Raw genomic sequence first — 23,492 nt, forward strand, 5'->3', positions numbered from 1 at the left:
GCGAGCCGGATTGAGTTGGACGGAGGTAGCTTTGCGGCCGCCGGCATTTCCTTCAGGGTTTTCCGTCTGTGAGCGCTAGGGTTGGCTTGCTAGGGTTCTCCTTTCGTCCCTTTTTCGTTCTCCTTTTCATTACTGAAGTGCTGGTATTTATAATGCTCTTTTTCATGACCTAATGGGCTCAGAATGAAGCCCGAAAATTACTGTTGTCTGTCGGCTTCGCTAGGCGAGCTGGTAGCGAACGTGTAGCGAACGTTCGCTAGGCGAGCGTGTAGCGAACGTAACGTTCGCTAGGCGAGCGTGTAGCGAACAGGCCAGTTTGGGCCATTTTCTGGATTGGGCCATTCGTGAGCTGGGCCTTCGTTCCTTTGAGATCAGTGTCATAAAAATGATTCGGAATGCCTTGAAAAATGTCTTGAAATATTAATGGGCAAATTTTGGGGTATGACAGCTGCCCCTGTTCAATATTCTTGAACCGAGAGAGTTAGAATGGTGTGTATGCCATTCGTGGTTTGGAGGTGGAAGATTATTGAACACTAAAATGCCCAAAAATTTGCGCTTGTCAATCAGGAGCTAGTCTTGATGGAGATGGGCTTAAAGATGCCATCCAGGAAGTTTGATGATGAGAGCTTCAGATTGTGTCGTACGTTAGACGATATCTGAAGACATGGGTGTCATACCGGGTCGTACGTTAGACCATATAGTGAGTCCTCCATTATGCTGTCGACTTCGCCGGGGAGTCAGAGTGTGTTATACGCTGCTGGGGATAAAGAAATCAGAATGGATCACACGCTAGACCGTATCTGAATACCAGAGTGAGTTGTTCATTAGGCGGATGACCTTGCTGGGGAGGAAAGATCAGAATGGATCGTACACTAGATCTTATCCAAGTTGCTGAATGAGCCGTTCGTTAGGCTGTGCTTGGGGATGAGAGGTCAGAATGGATCGTACGCTAGATCGCATACTAGGTAGCACCTGAGGACTTGAAGGTCTAATTGGGTCGTACATTAGACTGTATGTGAGCAGAATCAGCCGTCCGTTAGGCTGGATCTGATGATGAAAAGGGGGTAGTCGTACGCTAGACTACAATTCAGAAATGTACCTGTCACTAGGTAGCATCTGAGCAGATGAAGGTCTAACTGGGTCGTACATTAAACCGTATCTGTCACTAGGTAGCATCTGAGGAGATGAAGGTCTAACTTGGTTGTACATTAGACTGTATTCGAGCAGCATCTGGTCTAACTTGGTCGTACATTAGACTGTATTTGAGCAGTATCTGGTCTAACTTGGTCGTACATTAGCCTGTATTCGAGCAGCATCTGGTCTAACTTGGTCGTACATTAGACTGTATCTGAGCAGCATCTGGTCTAACTTGGTCGTACATTAGACTGTATTTGAGCCGCATCTGGTCTAACTTGGTCGTACATTAGACTGTATCTGAGCAGCATCTGGTCTAACTTGGTCGTACATTAGACTGTATCTGGGCAGAATCCGAGGACTTGACGGTCTAACTTGGTCGTACATTAGACTGTCACTGAGCAGAATCTGGTCTAACTTGGTCGTACATTAGACTGTATTTGAGCCGCATCTGGTCTAACTTGGTCGTACATTAGACTGTATCTGAGCAGCATCTGGTCTAACTTGGTCGTACATTAGACTGTATTTGAGCCGCATCTGGTCTAACTTGGTCGTACATTAGACTGTATCTGAGCAGCATCTGGTCTAACTTGGTCGTACATTAGACTGTATCTGGGCAGAATCCGAGGACTTGACGGTCTAACTTGGTCGTACATTAGACTGTCACTGAGCAGAATCTGGTCTAACTTGGTCGTACATTAGACTGTATTTGAGCCGCATCTGGTCTAACTTGGTCGTACATTAGACTGTATCTGAGCAGCATCTGGTCTAACTTGGTCGTACATTAGACTGTATTTGAGCCGCATCTGGTCTAACTTGGTCGTACATTAGACTGTATCTGGGCAGAATCCGAGGACTTGACGGTCTAACTTGGTCGTACATTAGACTGTCACTGAGCAGAATCTGGTCTAACTTGATCGTACATTAGACTGTATCTGGGCAGAATCCGAGGACTTGACGGTCTAACTTGGTCGTACATTAGACTGTCACTGAGCAGAATCTGGTCTAACTTGATCGTACATTAGACTGTATCTGGGCAGAATCCGAGGACTTGACGGTCTAACTTGGTCGTACATTAGACTGTCACTGAGCAGAATCTGGTCTAACTTGATCGTACATTAGACTGTATCTGGGCAGAATCCGAGGACTTGACGGTCTAACTTGGTCGTACATTAGACTGTCACTGAGCAGAATCTGGTCTAACTTGATCGTACATTAGACTGTATCTGATGACTGGAAGGTCTAACTTGGTCGTACATTAGACTGTATTTGATGACTGGAAGGTCTAACTTGGTCGTACATTAGACTGTATTTGATGACTGGAAGGTCTAACTTGGTCGTACATTAGACTGTATTTGATGACTGGAAGGTCTAACTTGGTCGTACATTAGACTGTATTTGATGACTGGAAGGTCTAACTTGGTCGTACATTAGACTGTATTTGATGACTGGAAGGTCTAACTTGGTCGTACATTAGACTGTATTTGCAGAATCTGACTTGAAGGTCTAACTTGGTCGTACATTAGACTGTATTTGCAGAATCTGACTTGAAGGTCTAACTTGGTCGTACATTAGACTGTATTTGCAGAATCTGACTTGAAGGTCTAACTTGGTCGTACATTAGACTGTCTTTGAGTGGTTGAAGGTCAGAATGGATCATACGCTAGATCGTATTTGAGTTGAAGGAGTCATATGTTGAGATGAATCAGGATGAACCGTACGCTAGGCTATATCTGATAGTATTTGTGTATGCTGTATTTGCAATGAATATTTGGGATGAGCTTATAGATGCCATCGTTAGGAGGATGTCAGAATGAATGTTGACATGGAGTATATCTGAAAGATGTATCTGAAGAAGAAAGTAGTCGTACGCTAGACTGCACCTCGGAATATACCGTATGCTAGGCGGTACCTAAGGGTTATAGTTGAATCTTGAATGTAATTGATAAAGATGGCCGTCTGAACGGACCTTTGTTTTGACTGTGTCAGGAGGATAATTGACCTGCTAAATAAAATTAGCTTCATGCCATGTCATGATGCATGAGATGCAAATGTTGTATGCATGCGTATGCTGTGAAATGATGTAATGAGTGAATTATGCGTCTGGAATAAATGAGAGCATTGTATACATGTGTATGTTATGAAATGATGTAATGTATATGATGCGGAACGAAAATTGTATGTAGGTATGTGATGTGAAACGATGTAATGAATGCACTATGTGTCTGAAACGTTCTTCCAAGGGACTCTACTGGGGAAATAAATCTCAGTCTTCTGGTCGGAGATATTTGTATTGATGATCCTTCCTTAGCTAGGGGTATTTGACCTTTATCTGATGGCAGAGATATTCAACAGAGCCTTGCTGGGGGTAGAAGAGATGACCAGTCTAGTGATGCCCATTTCTTCTAGGGAATAACTGGCTTAGCCGGGGAATAGAATTGGCAACAGATTCATTGGAAAGCCTGGTTAGACCTTCTCCTCGATCCTGAAGTCCTTCAGTAATTGTCATTGTTATTTTATGCATGTATTTTGATAAACATTGATCATATTCAAATGCATATATCAATTCAAGTTAAATCAACGGACGTTTACGCAAACAAAATAGAGAAAGTAAAACAAAAGCATCTTTTTGGAAATAAAATTGTATTGATTTTGCAAGAGGGCCTGTAAACAGGCAATTTGTGTACAAGGAGACAGAAATCCTAGTAAGAGGAAATCGTCAAGAAAACAAAGAGAAAGCTATGCAGAAAAGGTCCTATTGATTTTAATTCCACTACTGTCATTATGTCTTCAAGCGTCTCATCTCCTGCTGTCGGATAGAAGTGATTGGCTTGTTCAGTCCCTTGAACTTGGTTGAAGCTGACTGAGAACGGGACATAGTCATACGCTTTAATCCCTAATTTTTGCCTGGACCGCCTTTTCAGGTTTTCAGTCCACCAGGATACCCTTTTTTGCCCAAGCCGCCTTGTCAGGTTTTCGACTTGCCGGGTGTACGTCTTTATATGTTTATCCCTAATTTTTGCCCGAACCCTTTTGGTTCGGCGGGATGCCCTTACTTTTGCCTAGGTACATCGACCTAGCGGGTCTCTTTTATGCGTAGTATTTTCTTGACTATGTCTGCGTTCACGGGATGCGGGAACTCTTCGCCATCCATTGTAGCAAGCATCATGGCTCCACTAGAGAATAACTTCATTACTACAAATGGCCCTTCGTATGTGGGAGTCCATTTGCCCCTGGGATCACCTTGTGGTAGAATGATACGCTTGATAACCAAGTTGTCGATTTGGTACACTCGTCTCTTGACCTTTTTGTTGAATGCCTGGGTCATGCGCTTCTGATATATCTGCCCATGACAAACAGCCGCAAGTCTCTTTTCATCAATCAGATTTATCTGATCGAGTCGAGTTTGAATCCACTCATCCTCATCTAAGCCTGCATCTTTCACAATTCTTAGAGAGGGAATCTGAACTTCCTCTGGTAAGATGGCTTCCATTCCATAGACTAAAGAGAACGGAGTTGCCCCTGTCGAAGTGCGCACTGAAGTGCGATAACCGTGGAGAGCGAATGGTAACATCTCATGCCAGTCTTTGTATGTTACTGCTATCTTTTGTATGAGCTTCTGGACATTGTTAGCAGCCTCCACGGTGCCGTTCATCTTTGGTCGGTACAGAGAAGAGTTAGGGTGTTTTATTTTGAACTGTATGCAGAGTTCAGTTTAGTACCATTATCAGTGATAACTCTCTCAGGAGACAGCAGGTTTCTCAAATAGATATTTGATAGAATCCATCTTAGAAGTCAATAAAGTGGTATGATTCAACATATACTGTCTTAGTCGGCGAGCAGCCCAAGCCAAAGCGCAGCAAGCTTTCTCGAGCTGTGAGTATCTTGTTTCACAGTCGGTACCTTTTGCTAAGGCAGTATATGGCATGCTCTTTTCGACCAGACTCGTCACGTTGCCCCAACACACACCTCATTGAATTTTCTAACACGGTCAAATACATGATGAGAGGTCTTTCTTCAACTGGTGGCATCAGAATTGGAGGTTCTTGGAGATATTTCTTGATTTTGTCATTCATCATTCCATACCATTTCTTGATTTTAGTAATTTGAAGACGGGTCTGCAGGTAGCAGTCAAGTGTGGAATGAATCGGGCAATGTAATTCAAGTGTCCCAAGAAACCTCTGACTTCTTTCTTGTCTATTTCAGTACCCAGATTTACAATTTCGATTGATCCCTCATGCGGCTGTATGGTCTTTTCTTCTTGCAGTAGTCGGGCAAGTTCTCCAGGGACTTCACAACCTTCCTCCCTTCCATCCTCGGCTTGGTAGATCGGATTTTCAAAGTCATAATGAACAGTAGCAGAGTCATTACCAACAGGATCCAGAGTGGATATGGATCGGCAAATTGTTACGTGAGTGTGTGCAAGAAAACATAGCTTATTTGAAAAATGACAGGAAAGATAAAGAGCGCAATATTTGAATGCAAAAAGTCCATTGATCTATTGAATATGAATATGCTTATGAAAATGACAAAACCCTTTGAAAAATTAGCTTATTGTGCCCCGGGTATAGACACAATGCTTTAAAACACTAAAATAGCAATAACAATTACTCTTGACTAAAGGAAATCGGGATAGTGTCTTCAGCCTTCCAATTATTGAGTCCGTCGCCAATTGTTGGGAAAATCCAGCTATCCAAGTCATAATCGTTATCAGTATCTTCCACAGCATTGACAGTCTCGCCCTGATTAGGCAGAGGAGCAGTGATGACATTAGGAGTCTCAGGCGGATCAGATTCAAATTCTCCAGCGTCGATCATATCCTGAATTTTGTTCTTCAACGACCAACAATTGTTTGTATCATGCCCGGGGCTATCGGAGTGATATGCACACCTGGCATTGGGATTATAACAAGGAGAAGTAGTGTTGGGTTTTGCAGGAGGATCTCTGAGGGTAATTAAATTTTCTTTTAGCATACCCTGCAGTGCCTGTGCTAAAGTCATATTGATCCTCGTAAACTGCCTTCTTCCCGGGTTAGTGTGCCTCACAGATTTCTTGTCTTTTTTCTTCTCGAGCAAAAGAGCCTTCAGTTCCTCCTGCCCCTTGGATAAGTTCAAGACCATCTCCTGGAGTTGAGCATTCTGAGCCTGGAGATCTTTGACAGTTTGTTCGAGGTCCATTTTTCTGTTTGCATGAAAACCGTGAGAACATTGATCCCTTTAGAGTACCTGTTATGCGATGTTATGTTATGCTATGCAATGTATGAAATGTTTTCAAGGACTTTTGGAATTCAACTTTGCATAAACTACCAAAAAAGGAAACATTGCTTTTTTCTTCATTTTTTTTTTTTTTTTTTTAAGATTTTTTTTTTTTTTTTTTTTTTACAAAATAGAGCAAAGTTAAATCCCTAAGTCCTCGAAATGGTTAATTCAATGCCATGATGTTATGATGATGTTATGATGTTAAGTAAATAGCAAGCACAAACAAGTCACACAACCATCATTCCTAGGTTTTAAGGCTTGCATGAGTTCCATAGGTAAGTACCCTCCCCACTGAAGTTTGGTTGGTTCAACCTGTCCTAGAATAGTAACCGGGTTCTAGAAGGATCTCCAATCATTGACCTTTCTTTAAGTCCACTTCAGTGCAACACCAAGTGGTTGACCAAAGCTTCCCTAAAGTCCAATCTCAAAGAGTGTAGTATCGAGTCTCAACCAACCCCAGTCGGAACCGAAGTCAGTTATCTCACTACTTTCTAATGGCTAGGATGAGTCAATTAGGGTTCTAAAGGTCTGGTTAATGCTTTGATGACACCACGCGAATGCCAAATTTTTCCTCAAGTAAACATGAGGAACATCAGGACATCCAAAGTGTCACATTAACCGTAGCCATCATTTTAACCATTCCAGTATACGCCGGATAGTCGCGATGATCTATTGCTACTTACCTAAGGTACACTAGATCCGGGTGTAGGATCTTTCACTCAACAATACCCTTAAAAGAAGGAACAATTGGAAAACATACACTACGCCAAAAATGACTTTTAACAGCGCATCTTAGACAGCGCTTTTAAAAGAAAGCGCTGTCTAAGGTTAAAATTAAAATAAAACACAGAAAATGTTCCAAAAAAATAATAAAAGCGCTGTCTAAGGGGGGGTCTTAGACAGCGCTTTCTAAAAGCGCTGTCTAAGACACCCCCTTAGACAGCGCTTTTAGAAAGCGCTTTTAAATATAGACCTTAGTCAGCGCTTTTGATAAAGCGCTGTCTAAAGTCTTTAAATTAAAAAAAAAATTAACAGTGATGAATATTTTGCAATGTCCTCGTCGTCGTCATCATCAATGAGCGCCTTGAAGCTAAAGACGGTGTCAGAAGCAAACCCTAACGACGCCGCGAAGAAGGCTGAGACGGTGGATCTCGGAAACGGAAGCGACGTCGTTTTCATTCAGAGGTTAATACCTTCCGAACAATCATGGAAATGGTTCCATTACCTCGACAACCACATCCCATGGACCAGACCCACCATTCGCGTCTTCGGTAAATCGTTCCTCCAGGTTTCCCTCTCTTCATTTCAACCCTCCCCAAATTCTGGGTTCCCTACAAAATTTCATCTTTCTCTTCATTCACCTTTCAAATCAATGCTCCTAATTATTAATCCCAATTTGTAAATTTTGTTGTTATGTAATTATATGCAGCCTCGAGACACTTGTTATGTTGCATCTTCAGGATTGACTGAGTTGAGTTACAGTGGATACCAGCCACATGCATATTCATGGGATGATTATCCACCGCTTAAAGACATCTTGGATGCTGTAAGGGTTATTTATAATCTGCATTAATTGTTTGTTAATGAGTTTTTTACTTGTGTTTGTTGATGCTACTTTGGTACCCGTTTGGATTAGTTTTTAGCTTATAGAATTTTCTCAATCAAAATAAGTTTTATGGTTTTTTGCATAGAGATAAGTTCTTCTGAGCCTGTTGAAGTTTATAGAGAAGCTAAGTAAAAGTGCATTTGAAAGTGAGATGTAGAAGCTAACTTTAGTAAAAGCCTCTTTGGTTGACTTATTTAAGTTTATTTACTTGGCACAAACACGGGTGAAACTGTTTGGAAGAGCTTATAGAAACAATTTTGACGTGTCCATAAATTATCTTCAGCTTATTTCTAGAAGCTCTGCAGAATTGCTTATATAAAAACAACTTGTATATACAGTAGAATATTATGGCTGAAGTTGATCCGTAGGCGACCCCACTTAATGGGATAAGGCTTTTTTATTGTTGTTGTTATAAAATTAGTTTATATATAAGCGCTTATGCGATAAGTTTTATACTATAAGCACTTACTGTTGTTGTTGTTATAAAATTAGTTTATATATAAGCGCTTATGCGATAGGTTATAATTTTTAAATTTAAATTTATTTTTTAATCTATTGGTTGTTAACTTTGCTAAATAAATAAAAGGAAGTTATATTTCATTTATTGTTATTTAGGGTAGTAAATTGAATTGGTGATAGCGCTGGTTCTTGTTGTACATTCTTCTTATTTTTTTAATGTGTTTACGATTCGGTGGTTGAAACGTTGCCGCATGAGTTTCTAAGGTCTGGCGTGAGCATTAATGAGGAACTATTACTTTTTTGAAATGGACCAATCTTATGCTCAATGGCTTTTCTTCTTTTTAAGTTTTTTTTCTTCTCTTTCAGAGTCACACATTAAATGTGATGTAGTCTTGACAAATTATTATATAACTTTATTTATGATAGGTTTGGTACTTTGAATTTATAATAAGTGATTCTTTTTAAGGGTATATTTTACAAAATCAGTGTCACACTCAATGTGATAACACTTGTTTAAGCTGTGTTAATTTCAACAAATTTTCAAGAACAATGGTAATCTGTGTATGGATAGGAGGTCTCTGATGGGCATTCAATTATTATACCCCAGCAAGTGTGAATTGGTTGTTGTATTTATTGCTTAGATAGTCTTAGAGTTATTTTGGCCCTTGGATAAGACCTTATAACACACGTGTTTCTTTTGATAGTAAACAATTATGAATACATGTGAAACTATTTTAGCCAAGATACATAAATGTTTAGTAGAGATTAGCAAGGAGATTAGGCTTAATTGCGCAACAGTGGACATGTAGCTGATGTCCTGAATATAGTTCGTCTCATACCTGTTGTTGTTGTAATGTAGATTGCTATGTTGAAAAACTCGTGTAAAACTGCAATCAAGGAATTGAAGCATTGGATGACTCCGGAAAAGGTAATGTTTTAAGTGAAGTTGTTACACTGACATTATTTTGTCATTATTCTTTTCATTAATCACAGGAATTCACCCTTTAATGCAGGTCCAAACATCCCTCACTACATTTCCTGCTTCAGCTGAAATAGTGTCTGAACCACTCGGAGTTGTGTTGGTCATTTCTGCATGGAACTATCCATTTTGTATGTTAAAATGTTTATCTTTTATTTGTTTGTATTGACTTATTTAAACTTATGTACTGACATAGACATTTGTGAAATTGTTTGGGATGTTCATAGGCTGTTTTCAACTTGTTTTTATATGTTCATAGGCTGTTTTCAACTTGTTTTTATATGTTCTCCATGACAGCTTATGAAGATGGCATAGCATTTTTGAAAATAGTGACTTTATCTGTTATTATAATAGTAGTTAGTACACAACTGTTTATATGATAAGCACTAATGTTATATTGCATTATCTCTGTTGTTTCAGTGCTGTCACTTGATCCAGTTATTGGAGCTATTGCAGCCGGTAATGCTGTCGTCTTAAAACCATCAGAAATTGCTCCAGCCACATCAGCATTGCTTGCAAATGCTTTGTGTTGTCCTTGTTGTTCTGAACACGTAAGAGTGAGTGTGGATATGTTAAAGAGGAGAGAGAACTCATAGAGAATTGAGAATTCAGAGAGAATGATTTTCAGTGATTTTTTGTGAAAGGAATCATTTTTTTCAATTGAAGAGTGAATTGGGAATATATATACAGGATAATCCCTAACTTATTCGGGCAGACTTCGGAAATGGTAGTTGAAGGTTTGGGAAAGCGAAGTTGATGGGAACATTAAGTGGAATTGGTGGTGCAATGATCCTAACTTTATATGAAGGCAAAAGATTATTTAACTTATCATTGCACATTGACTTGCTGCAAAATGCTACATCAACAACACATCATTCCCCTGCTGGTTCTCATGTTTGGGGACTCATGCTAGCTTTAGGCACTGCTCTCAGTTTCTCATTATGGTTTATAACACAGGTTGTTACAATTTCTAACTTAAATTTTACTATACAAAAATGTTGAAAACACTGTTTTCTTGTTTATAACATTATGAATATGGATAAACGCAGTCGAAGATGAGTCAGAATTTTCCGTGGCATTATTCAATTGCGGCGTTAACCTCTATAATGGGTGCAATTCAATCTTTTATATATGCTATTTGTACTGAGAGAGATTGGAGCCAGTGGAAGCTTGATTGGAATTTGAGACTTTTGACAGCAGCTTCCGCGGTACGAAAATTCATACCATATCATACATTAGTACTTGTTTGGTATGACAGTAGATTTAACAGAATCATAGTGTTTCTGATAAATTCACCGTGAAACTTATGTGATATTAATTGGTTTGTTTTGTAGGGTATATTGGCCTCTGGAGTGTGTTTTGTTCTGTTGGCTTGGTGTGTGGGCATGAAAGGACCCTTGTATGTGTCTGCTTTTAACCCTCTAATGCTTGTTCTTGTGGCCTTCATTTCTTCGTTCGTATTGAACGAGTACATTACAGTCGGAAGGTAAATTAAGCAATCGGGTTTCAGAAACATATTCATTGCAGTAAACATGTGACAGTCGGTTACTGATTCGACCGTTTGTTATAAATCATACTGTGCAGTCTAACAGGAGCCGCGTTGATTGTTTGCGGATTATACATGTTATTATGGGGTAAGAGCAAAGAAGCGAGAAAAATGGATAATATGAATGGAATAGCTTCTGAAAATGTATATTGGATCCCTGATACCCCTGATAGCATTCCTGCAAACGCGTCACACCGTGTCGGCGTTGGTGCTTTTGTTGTCAATAACAAGAGAGAGGTGATCTTTCACACATCATTCTGTGGTTATTATACTGTTTCTTGTTTGTAATACTGTTTGATTGGTTTTGTTTCATTTGATAGGTGCTTGTGGTTCAGGAAACCAGTGGTAGATTTGGAGGCACAGGTGTATGGAAGATGCCTACAGGAGCTGTGAATGAAGTATACGTCGAAATGATTATTGATCAAATTATGAAAATGGAAATTCAATCTTTTGAGTTTTGACATGTTTTAATTCTATTTGCAGGGTGAAGATATTTGTGATGCTGTAATTAGAGAAGTGAAGGAAGAGACAGGGGTAAGCAAACACAAAATATAGTACAGATTCGTTTTTCTTTGTCACCGACCATTTTATTAATATATTTAACTAAACATTCTTCAAAATTTATATTACAACATTGTATACTCTACCGTATTCATATTCTATGGCCTTTATAACAGTCTTTAACACTTCTTTTATTAATATATTTAACTATGTTTAGTTTGAAAACTGAGTTTGTAAAAACTGAGTTCATAAGATACATTGTTGCCGTACATAAGGTAAATACTAGTAAACTGCATTGTTGGCATGTTTCATTCATTGCACTTACCTTTTTGTATGTCATTCTTGGACATAGGTTGAAACAAAGGCACATATGGTACTTGTTGCATTCTCAAGTTCGTTAAACAGTCAGGACAGCTGCTCCTTTGCAGGAACTGGCATCCAAACATGTGATGGCAGCAATGGTGGAGATAATTTGTCAGCATCAAGCCTCTGAAGCATCTGACATACCTTATAATCCCAAAGCTGTTAGAAAACACTGATGACTAATACTAGGTCACAAGGCATGGAAAATGGTGCTGCTGTCACTTCCAACTTGACAGGAACACAGCAGGATGTAGATCTATCACACTTCCTTCTAATTGAGAAGAGTTCCCGGCATGCTGAATTGCAATGTAAGTTACCCTATTTTGTACATACTGTTCCAATATTATTTCTAGCGTTTGTATATTTCATACAATCTCCTCTTTCAATCTTCACATTTGAAACTACGTCGGATATGGGGTTAACTGTTGTTAAAGCCTAGTTTTGATGTTGAGATAAGCTTGAAGTGAAAGAAAGATAGAAATGGAATCAAATCAAATGAATAGCAATCTTGGTTTACCTTTACTCAACAATTGTTCTCCTAGGTTACTGCTGTATTGAATTCCTTTCTTTTTCCTCCTTTTGTTTTAGTGCTATTTACATTTTTAATTGAATTCTAAAATCTAAAACTGCAAATTTTACTGAAATGACGAGAAAACAAAATGGCTGTGTCTTGTAGATATTCACTTACTTGCTGCTGGCTCATGAGTCATGACTTGGTTTCAGGATGGGATATGGCTACTTACATTGAGGCAATTGATTCCCAATTCTTCTTGCTAAAAGGTAGCATTTTGGACTTGTTAGTGAGTTCAACCGAAGTTTTGACCTGAAGTTTGCATTCTGAGTCTGATTCTCCTCCCTGTAACTTGTGGTTTAAGGTTCAACCTGAAGTCATCGTAGTAAATTCAATCAAAGATTTGAGCTGAAGTTATCCTATTAAGAATTGCTTTGAATCTCTATTGTTTATGATACATTCTATAATTAGGCTATTAGGCTGTATTTTAGTGATTTGGTTTTGATTAACTTATTTAGATTATTGTAAAATAATTTTTTTAATAGAAATTTGTGTAACAATTGTCATAGAGTTTAATGAGTTTTGCATTAAAATCTACTCCCACAATTTCATTTTAATTGACACATTTACGTGACTTATTGATCTTTCTGACTTCCACCACACGCTTTTATATTTGTTAGCCAAAAATTGGTAGAAAAAAGGCCAAAATGGCATATATAAAATGTGATAATTGTCTGTCAAAATCTGGTTGAAAACAGGTAGAAATTCTGGTTTATAAACCTGGAAAAAATGTGGTTTAAAACAAAAGCTTCAAAAATTTTCGTATACCTTAGACAGCGCTTTTGTAAAAAGCGCTGTCTAAGGGGGGGGGGGGCTTAGACAGCGCTTTTTGAAAAGCGCTGTCTAAGGTATACCTAAAAAAATTAAAATAGGAAGGTCTTAGAAAGCGCTTTTGGCCAAAGCGCTGTTTAAGGGGGTGGGGCTTAGACAGCGCTTTTCAAAAGCGCTGTCTAAGGTATACCTAAAAAATTTAAAATAAGAGGGTCTTATAAAGCGCTTTTGGCCAAAGCGCTGTCTAAGGGGGGGGCTTAGACAGCGCTTTTAAGATTTAAAAAAGCGCTGTCTAAGGCTAAAAAAAGCGCTGTCTAAGGTCTTGTTTGTTGTAGTGATAAATGATTTTTTTTAAGGTGACCTCTCTTTGTTGTCCCCAGCAGAGTCGCCAGTTCTGTCATACGGTGAACTGACTTTAATGTGTTTTTAATCGCAATGTCGCGGTTAGCAAGAGTCGCCACCGACTTTTCTTTTATCCAATAAGGAAAGGTGGAAAAGAACAGGAAATACCTTAATTTAGATTCTTAGGTTCGGGAGGTACATTATACAAAGGGAAGGTATTAGCACCCTTTGTATCCATGGTTATCCATGGGCTCTTAATTGCTCAATCATTTATGTTCTTTTAGTTTGAAAAAAAGTGGTTGAGAAATGTGTAGGAAATGTTTTGAAAAAGGAGAATTTAACTTTGTAATGATTCTTGAATGAATGTATACAAAGTGGTTATCTCGTTTAGTTTTGAAAATAGTTTAGAAAAATATAATTCGGCAATGATTCCAGTGCGAATGTATGCCAAGTGGTGATTTTCTAATGGAGGTTTTGAAAAGGTGTAAGGTGTGAAAAGTAGTTTTAAATTATGAATAAGCAATTAAGAGTTATACCTATCCGAGGTCTTTCCGGGCATTTCCTATCCTTATGAGGGTAAAACTGTCCTTACTATTGAGAAGTAAGTAGTTTTATCCTTTGGATGTAAAAGGGTCATCGTAGGGTCATCGATAGGTCATTGAAGGCAACAGTTGTAAGGATACCTTAGCATTCGAAGGGACGATCATCATTTAACCGTAGGCTACATCGAAGGGTCATCGAGGGACAAAATCATATATTCGAAGGCAACATCCGAGGGACTATGATTTATTTTATGATGATTTAATCGAAGGGTCTTGGCTAAGTATATCCCCACATTCGCGGGACATGACCGTTATACCGTAATACCGTAGGGCAACAAAGAGAGGACCAAAATCACATGTTGAAAGGTCATATTTTAAAGTCAATTAGGTGATTAGGAGGAATCTCCACATTAAGATCAATACATTAAAATTAATACATTAAAATTAATACATTAAAGTTAACTAAGCAATTTAGGGTGGATCTTCATAAGGGTATCCCACAAATAAAGTGGAAGGCCTAAACGGCGATCTTTTCCTGGGGCATATGAACCTTCGCAAAATTCAGCAAACGGGTTAGCATACCAAATCAGGGTGCAATCGAGGATTACACCGCAAAAGAAATACAACAGCAAAAATGTCATGCAAAATAATGTATGATGATAAGGGAACAGATCAGAGAAGCATAGCACAGAACAAACGAAATATAAGCTACTGTCCCGTTTGCCTCTGCCTCGCCTAGCGAAGGCCTAGCGAATATTCGCTACAGGCTCGCTTAGCGATGTGCTAGCGAGCGACTGCGGGATGTGAATTTCAGAACAGTATAATCTCAGCATGCGGCAAGTCTTATGGTATTCAATTACAGAAATAATATGGTCAAACATTCAGGATAGGCTGGCATACTTAAATTCACATGCCAAACCTCGAATATGTTTATGAATTCAATTATGATATCACATGCAAGTTAAGAACATAAAGCGATATCGCATGCAAATTAAAAAAATGAAGCGATAATAGTAATGCAAACCTGTTTACAATCGAATTGCAACCTTGAGTTGGCGAGCCGGATTGAGTTGGACGGAGGTAGCTTTGCGGTCGCCGGCTTTTCCTTCAGGGTTTTCCGTCTGTGAGCGCTAGGGTTGGCTTGCTAGGGTTCTCCTTTCGTCCCTTTTTCGTTCTCCTTTTCATTACTGAAGTGCTGGTATTTATAATGCTCTTTTTCATGACCTAATGGGCTCAGAATGAAGCCCGAAAATTACTGTTGTCTGTCGGCTTCGCTAGACGAGCTGGTAGCGAACGTGTAGCGAATGTTCGCTAGGCGAGCGTGTAGCGAACGTAACGTTCGTTAGGCGAGCGTGTAGCGAACAGGCCAGTTTGGGCCATTTTCTGGATTGGGCCATTCGTGAGCTGGGCCTTCGTTCCTTTGAGATCAGTGTCATAAAAATGATTCGGAATGCCTTGAAAAATGTCTTGAAATATTAATGGGCAAATTTTGGGGTATGACACGCTTAAAGTTTAAATTTTTCTTTTGTGGGATGAAGATAGATAAAATTTTAATTTCAAAGCATTGAGAGCCGCCGAGAGGATGATGAGTAGTTGAGAGAATGAAATCATGACTTCCAAAAGGATGTTGAGCGGTTGAGCAAATAAAATTGTAACTGTCAAGAGAATGATGGTCGGTTGAGAGAATGAAACCAAGAAATTATGTAGCGGTTAATTGATCTCAAATGTACATGAAGGTTGGTTTTATTATATGGTGATGAGTAGAAAAATAAAATATAAAAACAGTTTTCTCTGTAATGATAAATTTATAAAGACAAAGAAGAAGTTAAAAGGTAATTTTGTCATAAAGGATAATTTTGTCATAAAACAGTTTTCTCTGTAATAATAAATTTATAAATCCAAACAGGAAGTTAAAGGAAGTTAAACGGTAATTTTTTCATTTAAGGATACATATCACATTCATTCGTTAATCATACACTAACACAACACACAAAACAAAATTCATCTTTCTTCCTTTATTTTTTTCTTATTTTATTTTTATTATTCATTTCCAAACCCTAATTTTAATTTTCCCATTTTTTATCCAATTTTCCATTATTGTATTGGATCTAGGTGCTCCCTCACTTCCTCCTTATATAAGAGTTTCCATTTCACTTTAAATCCGAATAAATTTTTGGTCCGCTTTTTTTAATATTCACACGTGTCAAAATATAAACGTGTATTTTTTGTTTAATTTTGATTTTAATATAAACTGTTTTTGTCAAAAACTTTGTGATATGATTTATCTCCTCTCTCTCTCTCTCTCTCTCTCTCTCTCTCTCTCTCTCTCTCTCTTTCTCTCTCTCTATCTCTCTCTCTCTCTCTCTCTCTCTCTCTCTCTCTTCCTTTACAATTTAAGAACATTAATAAAAAAATTATATAACAGTACAAATATATTAAATTTCATAGATATTTTTTTTGTGATTAAATTAAATAGACATACTATCATTTTAATTTTCTGATCTATTAATTAAATGTTGATTCACATTGATTGATGCTATAAGGATGCATTAATGGATACATTGCATATACTAAAATATGCATTTCAATTCAAGTAGGCCTAACATTATTTTTGACTTTTCCATTTGATTTCATTGAAATGATTTTTACACTATAATTGAAAATATTGAAAAATAAATATATGAAAAATGCAACCAAAGTTGGGGAAAAAATCTAAATTAAGTTGAAATATTAAAAAGAAAAAAGAAAAGATAGAAAGTGACAACCCTACAATTCTTTAGTCATTATCTAGAAAGTATTCTCTTATCAAAAGTTTACAACACAACAACAATAACATTTTTACTTCACTTTTGATTTTCCAAATGAAAAAATTGTCCTTTTATATGGAGAAAGGAAAGTAATATAAAACAAAACTCCAAAATTTTATTGAAACCTCACTCTGTTGTAACTTGTATTGTGGTTCCTAAAATACACTTATATCACCATCAAACATAAAGCTACACCAAAATGCTTAAACTATAACTATATATATACTTTCACCAAACTCATTAAAAACTCTATATTTAGTATTTACCATCAGAAAAGAAAAACTAAACAAATAAAAGAGTTTGATTCAATAGCAGGTAAACGAAATATTCATATTTATAGCATTATGTTCACAACTAAATGTTAATCTTTACTGTCAAGAATAAAAAAGTTAATATAGATTTGGAAAAAAAATGTAATATGTGTAATTGCAAGAGAAAATATTGTGTTTAAGTTGAATAGAGAGACAAAATTTGAAATATTTCAATTCAAGTTAGATGCTGTTTAGAAAATGGGAAGTGAGAAACACTCCAAATTCATCTTTGGGTCCATATTGAACCTTTATGATTTTTGGAATGAGAGAATCTTTGTTATTAACAACATCTATATACCAAAGATAAATTTGATTATGAATAACACAGTTTGTAAAAATGTAAAGAAATAATCTCCCATATGCAAGCTCTGGAATAGAAAAACCATTATCAAAACAGAGGTTAAAAATATCCTTATTATTAAAAGAAGAAATATAATCAAAATACAAATGAAATAAAAGAGACTACAGAATATGTAAAAGAAAATCTCACTGTCACCATGAATGACATTTTCTGAGTCAGTAGTATATGCACCATGCTTTTGCGTTGGTGTTCATCTCCACCATGGGACAGACCTACAAAAACCTATATGTTTCTTGTCAAAGACTCGCCCTTCGATCACATATCATACCTTTGCAACCGACTCTCTATCACCTCACAAATTTCCCCATTAATAAGTTTAATGAATATATTATGGAAGAGAATGGTGAAAAAAAGTTATAATTGAATATGGATAAGGAGGAACCTTCATATGAAAGCGCTTAAAGTTTAAATTTTTCTTTTGTGGGATGAAGATAGATAAAATTTTAATTTCAAAGCATTGAGAGCCGCCGAGAGGATGATGAGTAGTTGAGAGAATGAAATCATGACTTCCAAAAGGATGATGAGCGGTTGAGCAAATAAAATTGTAACTGTCAAGAGAATGATGGTCGGTTGAGAGAATGAAACCAAGAAATTATGTAGCGGTTAATTGATCTCAAATGTACATGAAGGTTGGTTTTATTATATGGTGATGAGTAGAAAAATAAAATATAAAAACAGTTTTCTCTGTAATGATAAATTCATATAGACAAAGAGGAAGTTAAAAGGTAATTTTGTCATAAAGGATAATTTTGTCATAAAACAGTTTTCTCTGTAATAATAAATTTATAAATCCAAACAGGAAGTTAAAGGAAGTTAAAGGGTAATTTTTTCATTTAAGGATACATATCACATTCATTCGTTAATCATACACTAACACAACACACAAAACAAAATTTATCTTTCTTCCTTTATTTTTTTCTTATTTTTTTTTATTATTCATTTCCAAACCCTAATTTTAATTTTCCCATTTTTTATCCAATTTTCCATTATTTTTTTGGATCTAGGTGCTCCCACACTTCCTCCTTATATAAGAGTTTCCATTTCACTTTAAATCCGAATAAATTTTTTGTCCGCTTTTTTTAATATTCACACGTGTCAAAATATAAACGTGTATTTTTTGTTTAATTTTGATTTTAATATAAACTGTTTTTGTCAAAAACTTTGTGATATGATTTATCTCCTCTCTCTCTCTCTCTCTCTCTCTCTCTCTCTCTCTCTTCCTTCACAATTTAAGAACATGAATAAAAAAATTATATAACAGTACAAATATATTAAATTTCATAGATATTTTTTTTGTGATTAAATTAAATAGACATACTATCATTTTAGTTTTCTGATCTATTAATTAAATTTTGATTCACATTGATTGATGCTATAAGAATGCATTAATGGATACATTGCATATACTAAAATATGCATTTCAAAACAAGTAGGCCTAACATTATTTTTGACTTTTCCATTTGATTTCATTGAAATGATTTTTACACTATAATTGAAAATATTGAAAAATAAATATATGAAAACTGCAACCAAAGTTGGGGAAAAAATCTAAATTAAGTTGAAATATTAAAAAGAAAAAAGAAAAGATAGAAAGTGACAACCCTACAATTCTTTAGTCATTATCTAGAAAGTATTCTCTTATCAAAAGTTTACAACACAACAACAATAACATTTTTACTTCACTTTTGATTTTCCAAATGAAAAAGTTGTCCTTTTATATGGAGAAAGGAAAGTAATATAAAACCAAACTCCAAAATTTTATTGAAACCTCACTCTGTTGTAACTTGTATTGTGGTTCCTAAAATACACTTATATCACCATCAAACATAAAGCTACACCAAAATGCTTAAACTATAACTATATATATATACTTTCACCAAACTCATTAAAAACTCTATATTTAGTATTTACCATCAGAAAAGAAAAACTAAACAAATAAAAGAGTTTGATTCAATAGCAGGTAAACGAAATATTCATATTTATAGCATTATGTTCACAACTAAATGTTAATCTTTACTGTCAAGAATAAAAAAGTTAATATAGATTTGGAAAAAAAATGTAATATGTGTAATTGCAAGAGAAAATATTGTGTTTAAGTTGAATAGAGAGACAAAATTTGACATATTTCAATTCAAGTTAGATGCTGTTTAGAAAATGGGAAGTGAGAAACACTCCAAATTCATCTTTGGGTCCATATTGAACCTTTATGATTTTTGGAATGAGAGAATCTTTGTTATTAACAACATCTATATACCAAAGATAAATTTGATTATGAATAACACAGTTTATAAAAATGTAAAGAAATAATCTCCCATATGCAAGCTCTGGAATAGAAAAACCATTATCAAAACAGAGGTTAAAAATATCCTTATTATTAAAAGAAGAAATATAATCAAAATACAAATGAAATAAAAGAGACTACAGAATATGTAAAAGAAAATCTCACTGTCACCATGAATGACATTTTCTGAGTCAGTAGTATATGCACCATGCTTTTGCGTTGGTGTTCATCTCCACCATGGGACAGACCTACAAAAACCTATATGTTTCTTGTCAAAGACTCGCCCTTCGATCACATATCATACCTTTGCAACCGACTCTCTATCACCTCACAAATTTCCCCATTAATAAGTTTAATGAATATATTATGGAAGAGAATGGTGAAAAAAAGTTATAATTGAATATGGATAAGGAGGAACCTTCATATGAAAGCGCTTAAAGTTTAAATTTTTCTTTTGTGGGATGAAGATAGATAAAATTTTAATTTCAAAGCATTGAGAGCCGCCGAGAGGATGATGAGTAGTTGAGAGAATGAAATCATGACTTCCAAAAGGATGATGAGCGGTTGAGCAAATAAAATTGTAACTGTCAAGAGAATGATGGTCGGTTGAGAGAATGAAACCAAGAAATTATGTAGCGGTTAATTGATCTCAAATGTACATGAAGGTTGGTTTTATTATATGGTGATGAGTAGAAAAATAAAATATAAAAACAGTTTTCTCTGTAATGATAAATTTATAAAGACAAAGAAGAAGTTAAAAGGTAATTTTGTCATAAAGGATAATTTTGTCATAAAACAGTTTTCTCTGTAATAATAAATTTATAAATCCAAACAGGAAGTTAAAGGAAGTTAAAGGGTAATTTTTTCATTTAAGGATACATATCACATTCATTCGTTAATCATACACTAACACAACACACAAAACAAAATTCATCTTTCTTCCTTTATTTTTTTCTTAATTTGTTTTATTATTCATTTCCAAACCCTAATTTTAATTTCCCCATTTTTTATCCAATTTTCCATTATTGTTTTGGATCTAGGTGCTCCCTCACTTCCTCCTTATATAAGAGTTTCCATTTCACTTTAAATCCGAATAAATTTTTTGTCCGCTTTTTTTAATATTCACACGTGTCAAAATATAAACGTGTATTTTTTGTTTAATTTTGATTTTAATATAAACTGTTTTTGTAAAAAACTTTGTGATATGATTTATCTCCTCTCTCTCTCTCTCTCTCTCTCTCTCTCTCTCTCGTTCACAATTTAAGAACATTAATAAAAAAATTATATAAAAGTATCAAATATATTAAATTTCATAGATATTTTTTATGTGATTAAATTAAATAGACATACTATCATTTTAATTTTCTGTTCTATTAATTAAATTTTGATTCCCATTGATTGATCTTTAAGGATGCATTAATGGATACATTGCATATACTAAAATATGCATTTCAATTCCAGTAGGCCTAACATTATTTTTGACTTTTCCATTTGATTTCATTGAAATGATTTTTACACTATAATTGAAAATATTGAAAAATAAATATATGAAAAATGCAACCAAAGTTGGGGAAAAAATCTAAATTAAGTTGAAATATTAAAAAGAAAAAAGAAAAGATAGAAAGTGACAACCCTACAATTCTTTAGTCATTATCTAGAAAGTATTATCTTATCAAAAGTTTACAAAACAACAACAATAACATTTTTTACTTCACTTTTGATTTTCCAAATGAAAAAATTGTCCTTTTATATGGAGAAAGGAAAGTAATATAAAACCAAACTCCAAAATTTTATTGAAACCTCACTCTGTTGTAACTTGTATTGTGGTTCCTAAAATACACTTATATCACCATCAAACATAAAGCTACACCAAAATGCTTAAACTATAACTATATATATACTTTCACCAAACTCATTAAAAACTCTATATTTAGTATTTACCATCAGAAAAGAAAAACCAAACAAATAAAAGAGTTTGATTCAATAGCAGGTAAACGAAATATTCATATTTATAGCATTATGTTCACAACTAAATGTTAATCTTTACTGTCAAGAATAAAAAAGTTAATATAGATTTGGAAAAAAAATGTATATGTGTAATTGCAAGAGAAAATATTGTGTTTAAGTTGAATAGAGAGACAAAATTTGACATATTTCAATTCAAGTTAGATGCTGTTTAGAAAATGGGAAGTGAGAAACACTCCAAATTCATCTTTGGGTCCATATTGAACCTTTATGATTTTTGGAATGAGAGAATCTTTGTTATTAACAACATCTATATACCAAAGATAAATTTGATTATGAATAACACAGTTTGTAAAAATGTAAAGAAATAATCTCCCATATGCAAGCTCTGGAATAGAAAAACCATTATCAAAACAGAGGTTAAAAATATCCTTATTATTAAAAGAAGAAATATAATCAAAATACAAATGAAATAAAAGAGACTACAGAATATGTAAAAGAAAATCTCACTGTCACCATGAATGACATTTTCTGAGTCAGTAGTATATGCACCATGCTTTTGCGTTGGTGTTCATCTCCACCATGGGACAGACCTACAAAAACCTATATGTTTCTTGTCAAAGACTCGCCCTTCGATCACATATCATACCTTTGCAACCGACTCTCTATCACCTCACAAATTTCCCCATTAATAAGTTTAATGAATATATTATGGAAGAGAATGGTGAAAAAAAGTTATAATTGAATATGGATAAGGAGGAACCTTCATATGAAAGCGCTTAAAGTTTAAATTTTTCTTTTGTGGGATGAAGATAGATAAAATTTTAATTTCAAAGCATTGAGAGCCGCCGAGAGGATGATGAGTAGTTGAGAGAATGAAATCATGACTTCCAAAAGGATGATGAGCGGTTGAGCAAATTAAAATTGTAACTGTCAAGAGAATGATGGTCGGTTGAGAGAATGAAACCAAGAAATTATGTAGCGGTTAATTGATCTCAAATGTACATGAAGGTTGGTTTTATTATATGGTGATGAGTAGAAAAATAAAATATAAAAACAGTTTTCTCTGTAATGATAAATTCATAAAGACAAAGAGGAAGTTAAAAGGTAATTTTGTCATAAAACAGTTTTCTCTGTAATGATAAATTTATAAATCCAAAGAGGAAGTTAGAGGAAGTTAAAGGGTAATTTTTTCATTTAAGGATACATATCACATTCATTCGTTAATCATACACTAACACAACACACAAAACAAAATTCATCTTTCTTCCTTTATTTTTTCTTAATTTTTTTTATTATTCATTTCCAAACCCTAATTTTAATTTCCCCATTTTTTATCCAATTTTCCATTATTGTTTTGGATCTAGGTGCTCCCTCACTTCCTCCTTATATAAGAGTTTCCATTTCACTTTAAATCCGAATAAATTTTTTGTCCGCTTTTTTTAATATTCACACGTGTCAAAATATAAACGTGTATTTTTTGTTTAATTTTGATTTTAATATAAACTGTTTTTGTAAAAAACTTTGTGATATGATTTATCTCCTCTCTCTCTCTCTCTCTCTCTCTCTCTCTCTTCGTTCACAATTTAAGAACATTAATAAAAAAATTATATAAAAGTATCAAATATATTAAATTTCATAGATATTTTTTATGTGATTAAATTAAATAGACATACTATCATTTTAATTTTCTGT

The 23,492-nt window shown here is 35.2% G+C and overlaps 2 protein-coding genes and 1 long non-coding RNA gene across 3 annotated transcripts; all 3 read left to right on the forward strand.

Moving 5' to 3' along the window:
• The first annotated feature begins 7,430 nt into the window (after positions 1-7,430).
• On the forward strand, positions 7,431-10,032 carry LOC127114583 (uncharacterized). Its single transcript, XM_051046636.1, has 5 exons — positions 7,431-7,680; positions 7,822-7,938; positions 9,317-9,385; positions 9,471-9,567; positions 9,857-10,032. The coding sequence occupies exons 1-5, from the start codon at positions 7,444-7,446 to the stop codon at positions 10,030-10,032; spliced, it is 696 nt and encodes a 231-aa protein (XP_050902593.1). The 5' UTR covers positions 7,431-7,443.
• A 147-nt stretch (positions 10,033-10,179) lies between these two features.
• On the forward strand, positions 10,180-11,129 carry LOC127114582 (WAT1-related protein At1g68170; the record flags this gene model as incomplete). Its single annotated transcript, XM_051046635.1, has 4 exons — positions 10,180-10,393; positions 10,486-10,644; positions 10,771-10,922; positions 11,021-11,129. Coding segments are annotated over exons 1-4 (621 nt in total), but the record flags the coding sequence as incomplete, so codon positions are not given.
• Position 11,130: 1 nt separating this feature from the next.
• Positions 11,131-12,933, forward strand: LOC127114584 (uncharacterized). The gene is made up of 5 exons (XR_007800400.1): positions 11,131-11,219; positions 11,303-11,380; positions 11,466-11,516; positions 11,836-12,154; positions 12,570-12,933. It is a non-coding gene; the product is annotated as an uncharacterized LOC127114584 (long non-coding RNA).
• Positions 12,934-23,492: the final 10,559 nt, after the last annotated feature.

The sequence above is a fragment of the Lathyrus oleraceus genome, unplaced genomic scaffold (genome assembly GCF_024323335.1).
Source record: "Lathyrus oleraceus cultivar Zhongwan6 unplaced genomic scaffold, CAAS_Psat_ZW6_1.0 chrUn0612, whole genome shotgun sequence".
NCBI lineage: Eukaryota > Viridiplantae > Streptophyta > Magnoliopsida > Fabales > Fabaceae > Lathyrus > Lathyrus oleraceus.

Bases quoted from the DNA above. Each gene is read 5' to 3' on its own strand.
- LOC127114583 (XM_051046636.1), top strand. From the start codon at position 7,444: ATGTCCTCGTCGTCGTCATCATCAATGAGCGCCTTGAAGCTAAAGACG. The intron at 9,386-9,470 runs GTAATGTTTTAA...CCTTTAATGCAG, and splicing joins ATTGGATGACTCCGGAAAAG to GTCCAAACATCCCTCACTAC. The intron at 9,568-9,856 runs GTATGTTAAAAT...CTGTTGTTTCAG, and splicing joins TGCATGGAACTATCCATTTT to TGCTGTCACTTGATCCAGTT.